Source organism: Salvelinus namaycush, chromosome 19 (assembly GCF_016432855.1).
Source record: "Salvelinus namaycush isolate Seneca chromosome 19, SaNama_1.0, whole genome shotgun sequence".
Taxonomy (NCBI): Eukaryota; Metazoa; Chordata; class Actinopteri; order Salmoniformes; family Salmonidae; genus Salvelinus; species Salvelinus namaycush.
In genome coordinates this window covers 14739764-14758406 of record NC_052325.1, presented here as the reverse complement: position 1 = coordinate 14758406, position 18643 = coordinate 14739764, and the positions used below count along the sequence as shown (strand labels likewise).

The 18643-nt window shown below is 44.5% G+C and overlaps 1 protein-coding gene across 1 annotated transcript in view; it reads right to left on the bottom strand.

The window, feature by feature from the left end:
* The window catches only part of myo16 (myosin XVI), a 185647-nt gene that overhangs the window by 15220 nt on the left and 151784 nt on the right, over positions 1–18643 (bottom strand). The window contains exons 27-33 of the mRNA XM_039014219.1: positions 17584–17686; positions 14772–14868; positions 14423–14684; positions 4707–5017; positions 4009–4442; positions 3195–3924; positions 1470–1625 (exon numbers count right to left, since the gene is read on the bottom strand). Coding sequence (XP_038870147.1) covers positions 1470–1625; positions 3195–3924; positions 4009–4442; positions 4707–5017; positions 14423–14684; positions 14772–14868; positions 17584–17686 — 2093 coding nt within the window. The remainder of the gene's footprint in view (positions 1–1469; positions 1626–3194; positions 3925–4008; positions 4443–4706; positions 5018–14422; positions 14685–14771; positions 14869–17583; positions 17687–18643) is intronic.

Sequence of the window (18643 nt, the reverse complement as noted above, 5' to 3'; positions counted from 1 at the left end):
AAGTGAAATAAACAATAAAAAATGAACAGTAAACATTACACATAAATTCCAAAGGATTACAGACATTTTAAATGTCATATTACATCTATCTACAGTGTTGTAACGATGTGCAAATAGTTAAAGTGCAAAAGGGGAAATAAATAAACATAAATATGGGTTGTATTTACAATGGTGTTTGTTCTTCACTGGTTGCCCTTTTCTTGTGGCAAAAGGTTACAACTATTGCTGCTGTGATGGCACACTGTGGTATTTCACCCAATAGATATGGGAGTTTATCAAAATTGGGTTTATTTTTTAAGTTATTTGTGGGTCTGTGTAATCGGAAGGAAATATGTGTCTTTAATATGGTCATACATTGGCAGGAAGTTAGGAAGTGCAGCTCAGTTTCCACTTCATTTTGTGGGCAGTGTGCATATAGCATCTCTTGAGAGCCAGGTCTGCCTACGGCGGAGTCTCTCAATAGCAAGGCTGAGTCTGTACATAGTCAAAGCATTCCTTAGTTTTGGGTCAGTCACAGTGGTCAGCTATTCTGTCACTGTTTACTCTCTGTTTAGGGCCAAATAGCATTCTAGTTTGCTTAAAAAATATATATATTCTTTTCCAATGTGTCTCGTAATTATATATATTTTTTCTCATGATTTGGTTGGGTCTAATTGTGTTGCTGTTCCAGGACCAGCTTGCTTAGGGGACTCTTCTCCAGGTTCATCTCTCTGTAGGTGATGGCTTTGTTATGGATCATTAGCAGGTATCGAACAAATTCTGCTCTGCATGCATTATTTGGTGTTTAACATTGTACACAGAGGATTTTTGGGGGGCAGAATTCTGCATGCAATGTCCCATTTTGTGAATTCTTAGTTGGTGAGCGGACCCCAGAACTCACAACCATAAATCTCTCTCTCTTCATACTCCCTCCATTACAGACTCCAGGTGGGCTGGTGGCTTCATCACACTCAGAACTCCTGAGTTAGTGTCTAGAATGGCCTAGACCTCCTACTCATCATATCCTATGTATGTCTATGGTCTCTTACCTTCTACACCCCTCAACCCCCCGGGTCATATCCCAATAGTATTTTTAACAGATTCCTCTCCTCATCACTTCTTCATGGTTATCACCAGTCTGAGAGGCCTGATATGGCCATATGTGATTGAAGCAATATGCAATAACGTAAGATATATGTGATTTAATACGCTACTACACATCCTGAAAAAGACTGGTGGTCATGTCCCAATAGTCTTTAAGTGTCCCCTTTATGTCCCTGTGGGATCACTGATGTGACCTTGCTGGCTAATGTAGGTGACAGAAGTCATATTGGTATCAGCCCTCAGTGATCATGACGGAGAGAGGAGAAGAGACGAGGAGGAACCAAAGGAATCATTGGGATCGTTTCCTCTTTTCTCTTCTCACCCTATCTCTTTACCCCCTATCGTTCACCGCTTCACCTGACCCCAACACCTACATTGGCTCTTACCGTTGGACAGCCGGTTGCCGTTCTCAATGGGAGTGGGGCTTGGGGAGGGGGGGGCGTGGTTGTTGGCGTTCTTGTCCTGTAGCTGCGGACACGAGGAGGTGGGGGTGGAGCCCGGGTGCTCCTCTCTACCTGGCAGGTTGATGTTGGAGTTGAACCCTGGGAGGAGGCACACACACACACACACACGCACATGCACACACACACACACACACACACACACACACACACACACACACACACACACACACACACACACACACACACACACACACACACACACACACACACACACACACACACATTACAATGTTACTGCCATAGGTTTGTTTCCATACATTGAATTGAATGTCTAATATTAAACTGTAAGTCTAGTCTTGTCTAAAAGTCCCCCAAAAGCCCATGCCCCTTCTAAATCCAAGAATCCTGGGACGATAATCCTGAATCACCTGCCCCCTTACCAGGCCAACCAGCTCAGAGAACCCTCTCAGACAGAATGTGTGTGTGTTGCGTTTGTGTGTCTGTATGTGTTGCGTGACGGGAATTCTGCCGTCCCATATCAGGAATGCCTGACTCCTGGTCACAAGAGGACTAAATATCAACAGGAGTCACTATGTGTGTGTGTGTGTGTGTGTGTGTGTGTGTGTGTGTGTGTGTGTGTGTGTGTGTGTGTGTGTGTGTGTGTGTGTGTGTGTGTGTGTGTGTGTGTGTGTGTGTGTGAGTGTGTGTGAGAGTATTTGAGTATGTGAGTATTTGAGTATGTGAGAGAGAGAGAGAGAGAGAGAGAGAGAGAGAGAGAGAGAGAGAGAGAGAGAGAGAGAGAGAGAGAGAGAGAGAGAGAGATGAACAGGGTTTTTTATGTGTGTGATTGAGTGAAAATGTAAATGAAAGAATGGTATGTGTTTGTATAATTGTGTGTGAGTGTGTGCATAAATCAAAGGGAATGCTTTTCCTGTGACAGAATTTTTGGGGGGGAATGCCGTGTCGCCACCTGCCCTTTCCCCATGGCATTCCTGCAGCATTCCCGTATCCCACAGGAGAAGCAGGCTGCTCGTCACAGGCATGGCTGGGATACTTCCCCTAATCCGCGGGCCACCCCGGAGCATCGGGTGTCACGGATAACTGTTTAGCGCCGGGGAGGGAACGGAAGCAGGCTGTCCCGTTAAGCCCAGCAGCATCTCCCGTTCTCAGATCCCCCCCGCCATCACCCCTCAAAATAACACAGCGGTCAAGACCCTGACTACCAGCCTCCTCTGGCATGCAGACTCTTTCCATGACGCCAGGGGTTTCACTGGACAGATGAAGGGTTAGGGCCCTAATGTAGACCACTACCGGAAGTAATCACGTGACCACAGAGAAATAATAACTATAACAGGCATCCCCATTCAGGTCAATGTATGTGTATGAGACAGTGTGTGAGGGATCAGATAGAGAGGTAATCGGTCTGCCCTCCTCCCCTTTCCCTCCCCTACGGTGGAGGCAGTGTCCAGGCGTGGTCAGGGTCGGCCCAATGCTGCCTCATAAATCTGAGTGATGGAGCATCTTTAATGAAAAACAAAGGTTAACGCCAGGACACCAGAGAGGAGGGAGGGACAGGGAGAGCTTCTCGCTGTTAAATAACTGTTGGGATACACTCTTAGTTATGTAGCTACTTTTTAGGCTCAGGAGAAGTGTGAGAAGCAATGGAAAGACCTTGAGGGTGTGTGTGTGTGTTACATTGTGACTCACCTCCCTCCCTCATCTTGCGTCCTGTAGTGGTCTTCTTGAGTAGGCTGCGTCCAGAGCTGAACAGGGTGTTGAGCTCATCCAGGGCTGGCTGAGGACTGGTCAGGGGTCTCCCGTTGGCTGGGTTGAACAGCAGGGGCGAGGAGGAGCAGGAGTGGGAACGGCGTGGCTCTGGACGGGTGGACTTGGCCGGAGAGTAGGGAGGGGGCTTCTCTCCTCCAGCCCTATGAGAGGAGGAGGAGTAGGAGGGTTTGGGAGAGTCCGAGCTGCCACCTCCCGTGACGGAAGCAGCCCGGGTAAGGGAGAGGATGCTGGACTCTGGGGGGAAAGGAAAGTGGGAGGGGGGGCGGTAGGGGGGAGGCAGGGCATTGGGGGGAGGAGGAGGAGGAGGGGTGAGAGGAGGAGTGGGCTTGTCTGGGAGGAGGACGGAGAGAGAGGGGGAGGAGTCAGCACGCTGGCGGGAGTACTGGGGGGAGAGGGGGCTGTCTGGGCCGATGTAGTTCAGGTTGGTTTCAAACACAGGCAGCTTCTTCACCTCCAAAGGGGTGAGGGGCGACTCATCAGACGCAGGGGAGCAGGTGACGGGGGAGGGGGGGAACACCAGGAGAGGGGGGCGGTGTGGGAGCAGGTTGGGGAAGGGTGCAGGGATATTGCTGGCTCCTCCGATGGCGGATGTTTGGGCCTCCATAGTGGTGGCTAGACCCCCCAGCCCTGCCCTCTTCCCCTCCCCACTCTGAGAGGGAGACAAGCCCAACCCTAACCCCCCTAACATCAACCCTAACACCTCCAACTTCCCAGCGGCCGTCGCCATGGCAACCGTGCTTCCCACCGGAAGTCCCACCTCCTCGGGCAGGAAGTACTTCATCTCCTCGTAGACGGCCTCGGCATCTCCCTGCTGGGGGCTGTCGGGGGGGTCCTGGTGGCCCCCTCCCAGACTGTAACTCCTGGCATGAGCCCCCACCATCTCTATGTACACATCCTCCTCATCTTGGTCATGGTGCAGGCTCAGTGTCACCCCCGGTGTGCCATCCACAGACGCTGTGTGCCGCATCACCCCCCCCAGTCCCCCAGCGCGGGACAGCAGGGCCAGTTTGACGTCGGCAGGGCGTAGCTGGAGGAGGTTAATGCCGGCAGCGTTGATCTCTTCGTAGGAGCCCGTGAGCTTGGTGTTTGGGCTCCTCTTGGGCTTGGGAGGAGGCACCTTCCTCATGGTGGTGTAGTCATCACTGTGGGGCCGCGGCTTGGACAGAGCTGGGGAGAGATGAGAGGAGAAGCAGTTCACAACAGTTCCACTGACAGCTGTGTTTTGGGGTTCAAAGAAGCTTAGGTTATAATAGTTGGGGTGTTGTGGTGCATATATGCACTATCCGTAGGAGATAGCAGTGTTTTGGGGTACATAACGGCTGAGGTAATGATAGTTGAGAAGTATGTCAAAATTGTGTGTACCATCCGTAGGTGACAGCTGTGTTTTTGGGGGACTCCCTGCAGGCGACCCGCAGCTCTCGGGGGTGGGACTCTCTCTCGAGGGTCCCAGGGTCAGTCCGGCACTGACCGCCTCGTACGACGCACTCAAACGAGTGTTGGGGTCCCGCTTGGGTTTGGGGGGAGGCTGTTTCCGTGGTGACGCCAGCCCCCCCCCTCCTCCCCCATCCTCGTTGTTATAGGCCACCTGCTGCAGGGCTGTTTTGATGGATGGTCCAGGGCTGGAATGTACCAAGTTCTCCATAGCCAGGGGGATGGGCACTGAGCTGGAGCGGAAGTGGCGGATAGTCCGGCTCCCCCCACTAACCGAGCCATCTTGGTTTCTTCTGCTCTTCTCCACAACCCTATAGGAGGGGGGCAGGAAATAATATCCACATGATAAATAAATTAACATTTGACCATTTTCAACCCCATTCCTCTCTTTCCCTCTATTGCTCAATTTCTCTCTCCCCCTCTCTCTCCTTCCCCTCACCATTGACCACACCTTGATGTTTGATCCTGGTTCCAACCAAACATAATAAACTGAATTTTTCTCTAGAGTGACAACCATAATATAATTACTTTTCATCTAATACAAATCCAGATCGGTGGGTCCCCCACGGGACGGTTGAGCTAACGTAAGCTAATGTGATTAGCATGAGGTTGTAAGTAATAATAAAATTTCCCAGGACATAGACATATCTGATATTGGCAGAAAGCTTAAATTCTTGTTAATCTAATTGCATTGTCCAATTTACTGTAGCTATTACAGTGAAATAATACCATGCTATTGTTTGAGGAGAGTGCACAGTTATGAACTTGAAATGTTGTTAATAAACCAATTAGGCACATTTGGGCAGTCTTGAAACAACATTTTGAACAGAAATGCAATGGTTCATTCAAAGTCTAAAACTTTGCACATAAACTGCGGCCATCTAGTGGACAAAATCCAATTTGCGCATGGGCTGGAATAATACATTATGGCCTTTTTCTTGCATTTAAAATATGATGGTACAAAAAAATACAAAATAACACATGTTTTTTTCTTTGTATTATCTTTTACCAGATCTAATGTGTTATATTCTCCTACATTCATTTCACATTTCCACAAACTTCAAAGTGTTTCCTTTCAAATAGTATCAAGAATATGCATATCCTTGCTTCAGGTCCTGATCTACAGGCAGTTAGATTTGCGTATGTCATTTTAGGCAAAAATTGGGAAAAAAGGGGCAGATCAACCTCTCTTGGGTAGGGGGCAGTATTTTGAAGTTTGGATGACAAACGTGCCCAAAGTAAACTGCCTGTTACTCAGGCCCAGAAGCTAGGATATGCATATGCATGGTAGTATTGGATATAAAACACTCTGAAGTTTCTAAAACTGTTAAAATAATGTCTGTGAGTTTAACCTCTTTCAGCTAGGGGGCAGATTATTTTATGAATGTTACCGACGCTACCGTCCCACCTGCCCATAAGAAGTTTTAAGAGGGGTTAACATAATTATTCCCATTCTGGTAAGCAAAATGGCTGAATTGAGTAAAGGGTGTTCTGTTTCTACACAAAGCAGTGAAAACTCCTTAAGGCCATTAAATGCAATGTATGTGACATGTTCATGTCATCCCAGTGAAGGACTTTTCTGAAAACTTAATCTGTGTCAAATGCCACGAAATAAATGCTGCCAAGAAGAGGATCATTACTTTACTTGAGGAAATTAAACATCTGGAAGAGTGTTTCATTTTAAATAAGGAAGCCTCATGTTTAACCGCATTTGTTGATGCCTTTTTTCAAAGAGACGACTGTAACGGAACTTTTATGGATCTTGAGCATTTCCCCACCTTACCGCCTTTTGAACCTAGCCAAAAGTTGGATGATATCAGCTCTACCCCAGGCAGGCGTGAATGTAGTGTGATTGGTTTGAGGTGGAGGAAGAGACCCGCACCCCAGTGTTCTGTTTTTTTCTCGCAGCGTTGTGATATTAAACACTCAAATAATTTTGAGCCACTGTCCCCGCTGTCTTCCTCAGGGCATACAGACACCGGGTATGCAGTTGCTGTAGCTTCTACACTGATGCGGCCTTCTCCCCAGCCGATTTCTGCGGCGCCTGTCGCTGATCGGAGATACGGTAGCGGGGGGATCTGACCTGCGCTCATCATTGGAAGCTCAATGTTAAGGAACATCTTCTTGCCAGGGATTAGAAACCTATGCTATCCGGGTGCAAAAGTAAAGGATATCACTATGCTACTTCCTGAAGCCATCAACTAAAATCCATAGACAGATACTGTTATAGTACATGTGGGATTTAATGACACAAAGTTGCAAAACTGAAATACCAAAACAAACGTCACATTATATCAGGTCCCATACCCACGATGAGACGTGGATACGGTAGATTCAGTAGGTTGCTATCACTTCAGGTCTGGCTAAAGAGTTATTGTAACTCTGTCAATGTTGTCTTTATGGGGCGGCAGGTAGACTAGTGGTTAGAGTGTTGGACTAGTAACCAAAAGGTTGCAAGATCGAATCCCCGATTAAGAGTCAATCATCTGTTGACTCTTCAATCTGCTTTTACTACCTTGCAGAAAGCATTGGTTGACCTGAAGTTGGTACTAAATGCTGCTAAAACCAATTACATGTTATTTTCTAAATCATGTAATAATGTAACTGGTGATTTGTGCTTAAGTACGTTAGATTGTGCCCCCATTGATCGTGTCCCCGCCTATAAATATCTGGGCATCTGGATTGACAAAAAAGCTATCTTTTAAAAAGCTTGTTGACGATTTAGTCAAGAAATTAAGAATTAAGTTGGGCTTTTTCTACAGAAATAGGGCTTGCTTTTTATTAAATAGTAGAAAACAGATAATTCGGTCTACATTTATTCCTGTTATAGAATATAGCATGAATGCAGCTACCAGTGTTTTGAAACCCTTGGACACAATTTATCACAGCGCACTTCATTTTATAACATCTGACAGACACTCACCACTGCATCCTTTATCATAAATTTGGTTGGACCTCACTAAAAACACGTAGGTCACTTCATTATTCTGTTTTTGTTTATAAAGCCTTACTCAAAAAACTACCAATTTACTTAACATCATTGTTCAAATATAGAAACTAGGATTACAACACTAGGTCACAGGGTTGGTTAATTAATGCTGGAGACTCCACGTGTATCCACAGAGCTGGGTAAATCTACCTTTTCCTACCAGGCCTCTATCATGTGGAATAATCTCCAAGTAACATTTAATTTTGATGTGTTGTTGTCTCTGGGTCAGTTTAGGAGAAATGCTAGGGATTTTTATATTTATAAATGTTTTTTATGTTTTATTGTTTATTGTGTATATACTATTTGCTATTTATTTAATGTTGTGTTTTAAATTGTGTACAATTTTATTTTCTGTATTGTTCCCAGGGCACATTTGCAATGAGACCTAGGTCTCAATGTGTTTTTTTTCCTGGTTAAATACAAGTTAATAATTATCCATCCACAATGCATGTCTGCATCATCTGTCATGCCACAAATATGTGCTAAAGAGGTCAATATGGGGGATAAAGAAACCCAATGTATGATTTCTGCTCCTAATTGTTTCAATCTAATTGACGTGCTGTAATGTGATATTCACTCTGGAGTTTGATATTTCCTTCTCTAATCTGGAGGAAGCCATCTGTTTGTCCCTCTGGACCATGTGGGGGGGGGGGGTCTGTGTGTCTGTGTGTCTGTGTGTGTCAGAAGAGGTTACCGACTTTGGTAAAAGTGGGAGTAGCGTAGTAATCTGGCATGGTACACTCCCACAGGGATCCCAGCGAACCCCCCACCCCTCCTCACCTATACCCCTTCCCCTACACCTTCCCTCACCCATACCCCCTTCCCTCCAGTGGTGGAAAAAGTACCCACCACACACCCTCCCTCACCTGTTCACCCCTGACACTCTGACAGGGGTCCCATGATTACCAGTGACATCCCCGTGTGTTGTGTGTTTCCTCTTTCTGCAGGATGTACACCTCAGTGTTAAATTGTTAAATTAAGATGAGGTCTTATCTGCACTATCTGCTATAGATTCTAAGAAATCATTAGGCGCTGACAATCTGGATCCATATTTACTCAAGTGTGCGGCACCTATTATTGCTGGTGCAGTGACGCATATCTTTAATCAAACATTAGTTGTAGGTAAGATTCCTAAAGTTTGGAAAACAGCTTTTGTTTTACCACTCCTCAAGGGAGGTGATGGTAGTGAATTGGATAATCATCGGCCCCATCTCTAAGCTCTCCTGTTTGGCTAAAATTCTAGAGTCATTGGTGAATAGGCAACTACAATCTTTTTAACTGTTAACAATACTTTTTCTAGCAATCAATCTGGCTTCAGACCTAAACACAGTACCACTACGGCCACTGTACGTGTTGTAAATGATATTACTAATGCCCTAGATAATAGAAAGTACTGTGCCGCCTTGTTCATAGATTTGTCTAAAGCTTTTGACACTGTAGACCATGTGATACTTTTGGGTAAGCTGTCGTTAATATGACTGGGATCGGATGCCTGTCATTCATTTCATGACTATCTAAAGGATAGAAGTCAGGCTGTTAAAGTCGACTGCATCCAGTCGGAGCCATTGGAGTTGGTTAAAGGGGTCCCACAAGGTTCTATACTTGGTCCATTACTGTTTACCCTCTACATAAACAATATCGGTGATGAGATAAGAAAATGTAAAATTAATTTATATGCTGATGACACTGTCATGTACTCTATCGCTTCAACGGCTGACCAAGCATTATCACTATTGGAGACAGATTTTAAGATATTACAAGGGTCTTTTATACAGCTGAAACTTGTTTTAAATGCAAAGAAAACACATTTTATGATTTTTAATAGATTCAAAAAGTTGGTTGAAAATACACTTGCACTTACGAGCTCAGATGGCTCTCGAATTAATCAGGTGTCTGTATATAAATACTTAGGGATATGGTTGGATGATAAACTGTCTTTTAAAATGCATGTTAACGAACTTTGTAAACGGCTAAAAATCAAGCTAGGCTTCCTCTATAGAAACAGGACATGTTTGTTCTCTACAAATAGAAGACAAATTGAGCAAGCTACTTTTATGTCTGTTATAGATTATGGGGATATTATCTACATGCATGCTACGGCATCCACACTTAAATCGCTGGATACTACTTATCATTGCGCACTTAAGTTTATTACGGGTGCTAGCTACAGAACTCACCACTGTGTTTTATATCATAATGTGGGTTGGACTTCGCTGTCCGTGAGACGAGAACAACATGCTCTCGTGTTTGTCTATAAAGCACTTATGAATAAGCTACCTTCTTATTTATCATCACTCATCAATGTTAGAATTATAATTCCTAAAACCAGGTCTCAAGCATGGATTACACTTGAGGCCCATGCGATTTCCACAGAGTTGGTTATGGCTGCTTTTTCCTGTTACATTCCTTGCCTATGGAATAGCCTGCAGACTAAACTTAAACTTGAGACTCTTGTCCCCCTTGCCCATTTTAAACATGTATTGGAGGATTTTTATTTTTGTATGGCTTGTAACTGTTTCGGGTAATGCAAGTTCTTGTGCTGTTAGGGGAATAACCTATGTGTAAATGTAACAATCTGCTGCTGTATTTTTTGTGTTATCTGTGATCCTTTTGTTTGTCTTGTGTAGTTTCTTAATCATTGTACCTAAACTGTATGTGTAAACATGTATACGCAGGACCCAGCTGTAAAAGAGACCTTGGTCTCAGTCTATATTCCTTGTTGAAATAAAGGTATAATATTAAAATTGTATTTTCAAACACAATGAGACATGCCAATTGGAGGCTTATTGCTGTCTTATTAGCATGTTCAGAAGGAATACAGGAATAAAATCAAATAAAACTTGATTTGTCACATGCGCCGAATACAACAGTGCAGTTCAAGAAGAGTTATGAAAATGTTTACCAAGTAGACAAAAACAAAAAGTAATAATAAAAAAGTAACACAATAAGAATAACAATAATGAGGCTATATACAGGGGGCACCGGTACCGAGTCAGTGTGCAGGGGTACAGGTTAGTTGAGGTAATCTGTACATGTAGGTGGGGGTGAAGTGACTATGGATAGATAATAAACAGCGAGTAGCAGCAGTGTACAAAAGGGACGGGGGTCAATGTAAATTGTCTGGTGGCGATTTTATTAATTGTTCAGTAGTCTTATGGCTTTGGGGTAGAAGCTATTGAGGAGCATCTTGGTCCTAGACTTGGTGCTCCGGTACCGCTTGCCGTGCGGTAGCAGAGAAAACAGACTGGAGTCTCTGACAATTATATAGGCTTTCCTCTGACACCGCCTATTATACAGGTCCTGTATGGCAGGAAGCTTGGCCCAAGTGATGTACTGGGCTTTTTGCACAACCCTCTGTAGTGCCTTACGGTCAGATGCCGAGCAGTTGCCATACCAGGCGGTGATGGAACCGGTCAGGATGCTCTCGTTGGTGCAGCTGTAGAACCTTTTGAGGATCTGGGAACCCATGCCAAATCTTTCCAGTCTCCTGAGGGGGAATAGGTTTTGTCGTTCCCTCTTCACAACTGTCTTGGTATGTTTGGACCATGATAGTTCATTGGTGATGTGGACACCAAGGAACTTGAAACTCTCGACCCGCTCCACTACAGCCCTGTCGATGTTAATGGGGGCCTATTCGGCCCGCCTTTTCCTGTAGTCCACGATCAGCTCCTTATTCTTGCTCACATTGAGGGAGAGGTTGTTGTCCTGGCACCACACTGCCAGTTCTCTGACCTCCTCCCTATATGCCATCTCATCGTTGTCGGTGATCAGGCCTACAACTGTTGTGTTGTCAGCAAACTTAATGATGGTGTTGGAGTTATGTTTAGCCACGCAGTCATGGGTGAACAGGGAGTACAGGAGGGGACTAAGTACACACCCCTGAGGGGGCCCAGTGTTAAGGATCAGTGTGGCAGACATGTTGTTGCATACTCTTACCACCTGCAGCGGCCCGTCAGGAAGTCCAGGATCCAGTTGCAGAGGGAGGTGTTTAGTCCCAGAGTCCTTAGCTTAGTGATGAGCTTCATGGGCACTATGGTGTTGAACGCTGAGCTGTAGTCAATGAACAGCATTCTCACATAGGTGTTCCTTTAGTCCAGGTGAGAAAGGGCAGTGTGGAGTGCAATTGAGATTGCATCCTCTGTGGATCTGTTAGGGCGGTATGCGAATTGGAGTGGGTCTAGGGTGCCCGGGAGGATGCTGTTGATGTGAGCCATGACCAGACTTTCAAAGCACTTCATGGCTACCTATGTGAGTGCCACGGGGCGGTAATCATTTAGGCAGGTTACCTTTGCTTCCTTGGGCACAGGGACTATGGTGGTCTGCTTGAAACATGTAGGTATTACAGACTCGGTCAGGGAGAAAATGTCAGTGAAGACACTTGCCAGTTGGTCTGCGCATGCTTAGAGTACACGTCCTGGTAATCTGTCTGGCCCAGCGGCTTTGTGAATGTTGACCTGTTTAAAGTTTTTGTTCACATCGGCTACCGATAGCGTTATCACACAGTCATCCAGAACAGCTGGTGATCTTGTGCATGCATCAGTGTTGCTTGCCTCGAAGCGAGCATAAAAGGCATTTAGCTCGTCTGGTAGGCTCACATCACTGGGCAGCTCGTGTCTGTGTTTCCCTTTGTAATCCGTAACAGTTTTCAAGCCCTGCCACATCCAACGAGCATCAGAGCCGGTGTAGTAGGATTCAATATTCATCTTGTATTGACTCTCTGCTTGTATGATCGTTCGTCTGGGGGCATAGTGGGATTTCTGATAAGCGTCCTGATTAGTTTCCCTCTTCTTGAAAGCGACAGCTCTAGCCTTTAGATCGATGCGGATGTTGCCTGTAATCCATGGCTTCTGGTTGGGATATGTACGTACAGTCACTGTGTGGACAACGTAGTCGATGCACTTATTGATGAAGCCGATGACTGATGTGGTGTACTCCTTAATGCCATTGGATGAATCCTGGAACATATTCCAGTCTGTGCTAGCAAAACAGTCCTGTAGTGTTGCATCCTCGTCATCTGACCACTTCCGTATTGAGCGAGTTACTGGTAATTCCTGCTTCAGTTTTTGCTTGTAAGCAGGAATCAGGAGGATAGAATTATGGTCAGACTTGCCAAATGGAGGGCGGGGGAGAGCTTTGTATGCATCTCTGTGTGTGGAGTAAAGGTGGTCTAGGATTTTTTTTCGCTGGTTGCACATGTGACATGCTGGAAATAATTTGGTAAAACTCATTTAAGTATGCCTGCATTGAAGTCCCTGGCCACTAAGAGCGCCGCTTCTGGGTGAGCATTTTCTTCTTTGCTTATGGCCTTATAGAGTTGGTTGAGAGCGGTCTTAGTGCCAGCTTCGTTCTGTGGTAGTAAATAGAAATAACTCTCTTGGTAGATAGTGTGGTCTAAAGCTTATCATAAGGTACTCTACCTCAGTCGAGCAATACTTCGAGACTTCTTTAATATTAGACATTGCGCACCAGCTGTTATGACAAATAAACACACACCCCCACCCCTCGTCTTACCAGAGGTAACGTCTCTGTTCTGCTGGTACATGAAACATCCCGCTAGCTCTATATTGTCCGTATCTTTGTTCAGCCACGTTTCGGTGAAAAATAAGATGTTATTGTTTTTAATGTCCCGTTGGTAGGATAATCTTAATCGTAGGTCATCAATTTTATTGTCCAATGATTGCACGTTAGCAAGAAGAACGGATGGCAGTGGGAGTTGAATCGCTCGCCTATGGATCTTTAGAAGGATGCCCGATCTGTGGCCCCTTTTCCTGCGTCTATTCTTCAAGCAAAAGGCGTGGATCCGGGCCTGTTCCAGTGAAAGCAGGATATCCTTCTTGTCGGACTCGTTAAAGGAAGAAGTTTCTTCCAGTCCGCGGTGAGTAATCGCTGTTCTGATGTCCATAAGTTATTTTCTGTCATAAGAGACGGTTGCAGCAACATTATGTACACAATACGTTTTTTAAAAAGTTACACAAAATGCAAAAAAACTAACAAAACAGCACAATTGGTTTAGAGAATGTAAAACGTCAGCCACATTCTTCGGCGCCATCTCATTTTAGAATACATTCTAAAATGACAGCCTCTCTCCTTCCCTAGTGCCTACATTTAAAAAGATGGCCACCAAGCATTTTCGGACTGTCTTACATTTCAAACGATGCCAAATAAAGCTGTATAATGCACTGCAGCTATAAGACAAGGAGATCAGAGTGCCTTCACTGCGACAGCATTGAAACATTACCACATGCTGATGGTTTATCTCATTAGCCTACTAACAATCATCATATGCAATTAAAGCCACCAGCCAGCACGGGCTCAATGACACCATTACTCACATCACATGACACACACATTGTGCACACACACAGGCACATAGACACACATAACACACACACATAACACACACACACACACACACACACACACACACACACACACACACACACACACACACACACACACACACACACACACACACACACACACACACACACACACACACACACACACACACACACACACACACACACACACACACACACACACACCTTGTGACCATGAAATCCTTATAGGGTTTGTGTTGGTTTAGAATTACTTACATTGATGCAACAGCTACAGAATATAGTCTAAATCATTATATTACATGATACAACTAGTTTCAAACCAATGAAGAAACACAAAACCACCATGAGCGACTTCTCCATGAGGGTTGAAAGGGTTGGTCTCTTACCTCTTGGGTGTGTCCTCCTCTTTCCCAACTGGCTCGGGCCTCTCCCCGAGGGGCGGGCTGTTGCCGTGTGACCCGTTGCCATGGCAGCGCAGGTGGTCGCTTTCGCGGGCGATGTCGGAGGCGTTCTGGATGACCAGGTGGTCGTAGGTGTGCAGGCCCTGGTCTTCTGCCCCCTGGAGGAACCTCTGGACACTGCAGTCCTCCGTCTGTTGAGATGACAGTCTACGATGCACACGCTGTCTGGCCAGCCAGCCACGGATCACTGACAGAGGATAGGGGTAGAGAGGGGTTAATAATACGCGCGCACACACACACACACGCACACACATGGATGCAAGTTGTGTTGTACCTTTCTGGCAGGTGAGGATCTTCCTCTGTAGTTGGTGGCAGCGGTCATTGAGCTGGTCAGCCTGCCAGTACCTCAGAAACACCTTACTACTGGTCATCTGAGACAGAGACAGACAGACAGACAGACAGACAGACAGACAGACAGACAGACAGACAGACAGACAGACAGACAGACAGACAGACAGACAGACAGACAGACAGACAGACAGACAGACAGACAGACAGACAGACAGACAGACAGACAGACAGACAGAGCGAGCGAGAGAGAGAGAGACAGAGCGACAGAGCGACAGAGAGAGGTGGAGGGTTGGGGTTCAGTCAGTTTCAGGATTCATTAAGTTTGTTGTAGTTATACATGTGTCCTGACAGGTGCACAGGCCAAGGGGCCGATATGCTCCAACACACCCAGACTATTCATTCCTATACACACTACTTCTCAGAAATATATGTGTGTGGGCCTGGGTGCGTGTGACAAATTGTCTGGGTGGCATTGTGAGAGAGCCAGTGTGTGAGCCGGGAGCCACCGTGAAACAAAGCGGTCACACACACAGGGAAGGGAGGGAGGAGATGTCATTGGCCGCTCCAGACTGCTGATTGGTGTGTGTATGTTAGAGTCCTGCATCCGGTCGGGTACCCACTGTTCCCTGTGCGTCACCCGCAAAAAAATCAGATGGCGGGTGGAATAAAAACATTATTTTAAACCGCAGGTCGGCTCGCGGTTCAGAACAATTACATTGCAGGTCGGACATTTTTTTAAACAAGATAATAGGGCCTACACTTTTTAAAAACTGAGGAGCTTGTTGTGTTGCAAATTCCATTCTGTGAGCGGCAAGGTTACAGCAACGCACGTATTGAGAGAGTGTGGAGCAGGAAACTGTCCATTATTTGTGTGTGTTCAAACATTCTAATTGTTCACGTGGAGAGCTTATGTTCCTTCCCCAGGCAACGACACATAGCCAAGTTTACTTTCCCTGGCTAGCCTACCTCAGGTAAAAATGGTTCATGTTGGCCTAGCCAGAGAAATCAAAAGAGAGGCTATGATGGTGGAATAGGCTATACCATTTTGGAAACAGGTGCTGCATGAGTGAAATCCCCGGTTTGGAAGGACAACAACACAGCCTGCAAAAAGTGCAATCAGGTATTTATTTATGATATGTAATTCAGTTCATTATCAGTTAATCATTAGCCTACGTTATTCAGGATTTCGTTCATTTAGACCATAGCAGGCCATATAAAGTCTAAACCTGTGCGGCTGGTAAACGTTTGAGTAGCCCTTTATGCTACTAAATAAATGTAGACGATTTTTGCAGCCTATATTCAATTCTGGGAATAGTTTATTTATATTGAATTTAAACTTTGTGATTATCTAAACAATAATGAAAAGATATTGTTTTTTTTGTCACCTATATGCTTTCATTAGTTAAGAAGGCTAATTAGAAGGCTATTTTTCTCAAATCGATTTAAGTGGTCAATGTGACGAATTGCATTGTGAAAATAAAAAGATAGCCTGTCGTTTTTAATTCATGGCATGGTTTACTTTTATCCAAATGTTGAATAGACAAGCAGACAAATGAATTCATGCAGGCAAGGGAAACATAGACCACTACTCAGGAATCATGAAAACAATTCCATAAATTGATGTTAGTCATATAGTATGGCGGGTAACAGATCGGCTCTCAAAACAATTCCATGCTTGTGTGACGGGTTGCGAAGAAAAATCTGTCCTGATGTCGGGTATTCGGTGGGGCTCAGAACTGATGTGGCCAATGCGGAATGGGTGCGGCACCAAAAAAACGTACCCATGCAGGACTCTAGTGTGTGTGCGTGTGAAGGCTAGTGGGGTTGTTTGTGGGGCAGCTGTAATAGGGTTTAATGAGGAGTCCATGGGATTTCAAAGTACTTCATTCTGGGCTCAAATTATTTATCTTCCCATACTTTGTTTTTGAGCAGAGAGTGTAGAGAGAGAGAGAGAGAGAGGTTGGGTCTAACACAATTAGACCCAACCAAATCCTGAGAAAACAAAAAGGTAATTACTTGACACAGTGGAAAGAATTAACAAAAAAACAGAGCAAACTAGAACGCTATTTGGCCCTAAACAGAGAGTACACAGTGGCAGAATACCTGACCACTGTGACTGACCCTCTCAAGAGAAGACAGGCTATGTGCCCACTGCCCACAAGATGAGGGGGAAACTGAGCTGCACTTCCTAACCGGCTAACATGACCATATTACAAACACATATTTCCCTCCGATTACACAGATCCAAAAAGAATTCTGAAACAAACCCAATTTTGATAAACTCTCATATCTACTGGGTGAAACACCACAGTGTGCCATCACAGCAGCAAGATTTGTGATCTGTTGCCTCAAGAAAAGGGCAACCAGTGAAGAACAAACACCATTGTAAATACAACCCATATTTATGTTGATTTATTTTCCCTTTTGTACTTTAACTATTTGCACATCGTTACAACACTGTAGATAGACGTAATATGACATTTGAAATGTCTTTATTCTTTTTGATCTTCTGTGAATGTAATGTTTACTGTTCATGTTTGTTGTTTATTTCACTTTTGTTTATTATCTACTTCACTTGCTTTGGCAACATTAACATATGTTCCCCATGGCATTAAAGCCCTTAAATGTAATTGAATTGAGAGAGAGTGAGAGTGAGAGTGAGAGAGAGAGAGAGAGAGAGAGAGAGAGAGAGAGAGAGAGAGAGAGAGAGAGAGAGAGAGAGAGAGAGAGAGAGAGAGAGAGAGAGAGAGAGAAAGAGAGAGTGAAAATAGGGGAGCAATGACACCTCTACACACCTGCCATCCTTGGAGTTTACACTGCTGCAGAACAAAGCGACATTTCTCCTCCGAGGACAGCTTCTTTTTGTCAGCTAGAGTGGTGTCCACTAGGTCTCTGTACCTGAGACACACACAATAGAGAAACCACCAGCACACATCTTATTACATCGGATCAATACATCCATAACATATGGAGGGAAAGGATTTCAGTGTGACACGTTCTTTGTGTTTGTAAGAAGTAAGCTGAACGTCCCCGGCCACCCTTACAGAAAAAAAAACACATTTGGTTTTTTGATCACGTGATCTTATGCGATGTCAATGTGATAACATGTAACTGAGAGTTAGATTTTCACATGTGAAAGTTGTTGATGTGATACTGCAAATCCGATTTTCACATGTGAAAACACAATTAGATGAGTTCCATCTGCACTGCTATTTTAGTTATTAGTTAATCTGACTATTCTTTCACATCAAGGATTTCATTTTCTTATTTCAAAAATGTTTGGTTTTTCTGTAAAGTTGTTTAATGTTGGTGGGGCATATTATTCTGTTTTAACGTTACTCCTGAATAGTATAATAGCTTTTCTTGAGTGTATTTTTAACAGAGCTGATATTTCCTTTGAAATCCAAAGGGTAGGAATACAGGTGAAATCAGTTCTTGATCAGAGTAGCAGGAAGATGGGAATGCCGTGAACCAAGATGCTGTGATTTCAAATCCCAGGTGAGGTCATGTTGAATAATAATTACTGTATTAATACATATAAACAATATATAAAATATATAAAATACATATAAACAATGTATAAACAACATATAAACAATGTATAATAGTGTGTCAAATATGTGTGACGTTCCAGGGACATCCTATCAACAAATATTTTTTGAAATTTCACGTGAAATACAATTTTTAATGTGCAAACATGGTTAAATTTCAAATGTGAAATCATGTGTTTTTTCCATAAGGACAGTCATTTTCATAATCCCATTTATAGTAAAGCTAGGATTGGGGCCGGGGCAATCTGATCCTAGATTTGTGGTTCAAAACGAGCCTTACCTCAGGCGGTTTTTGTGAGGCCCA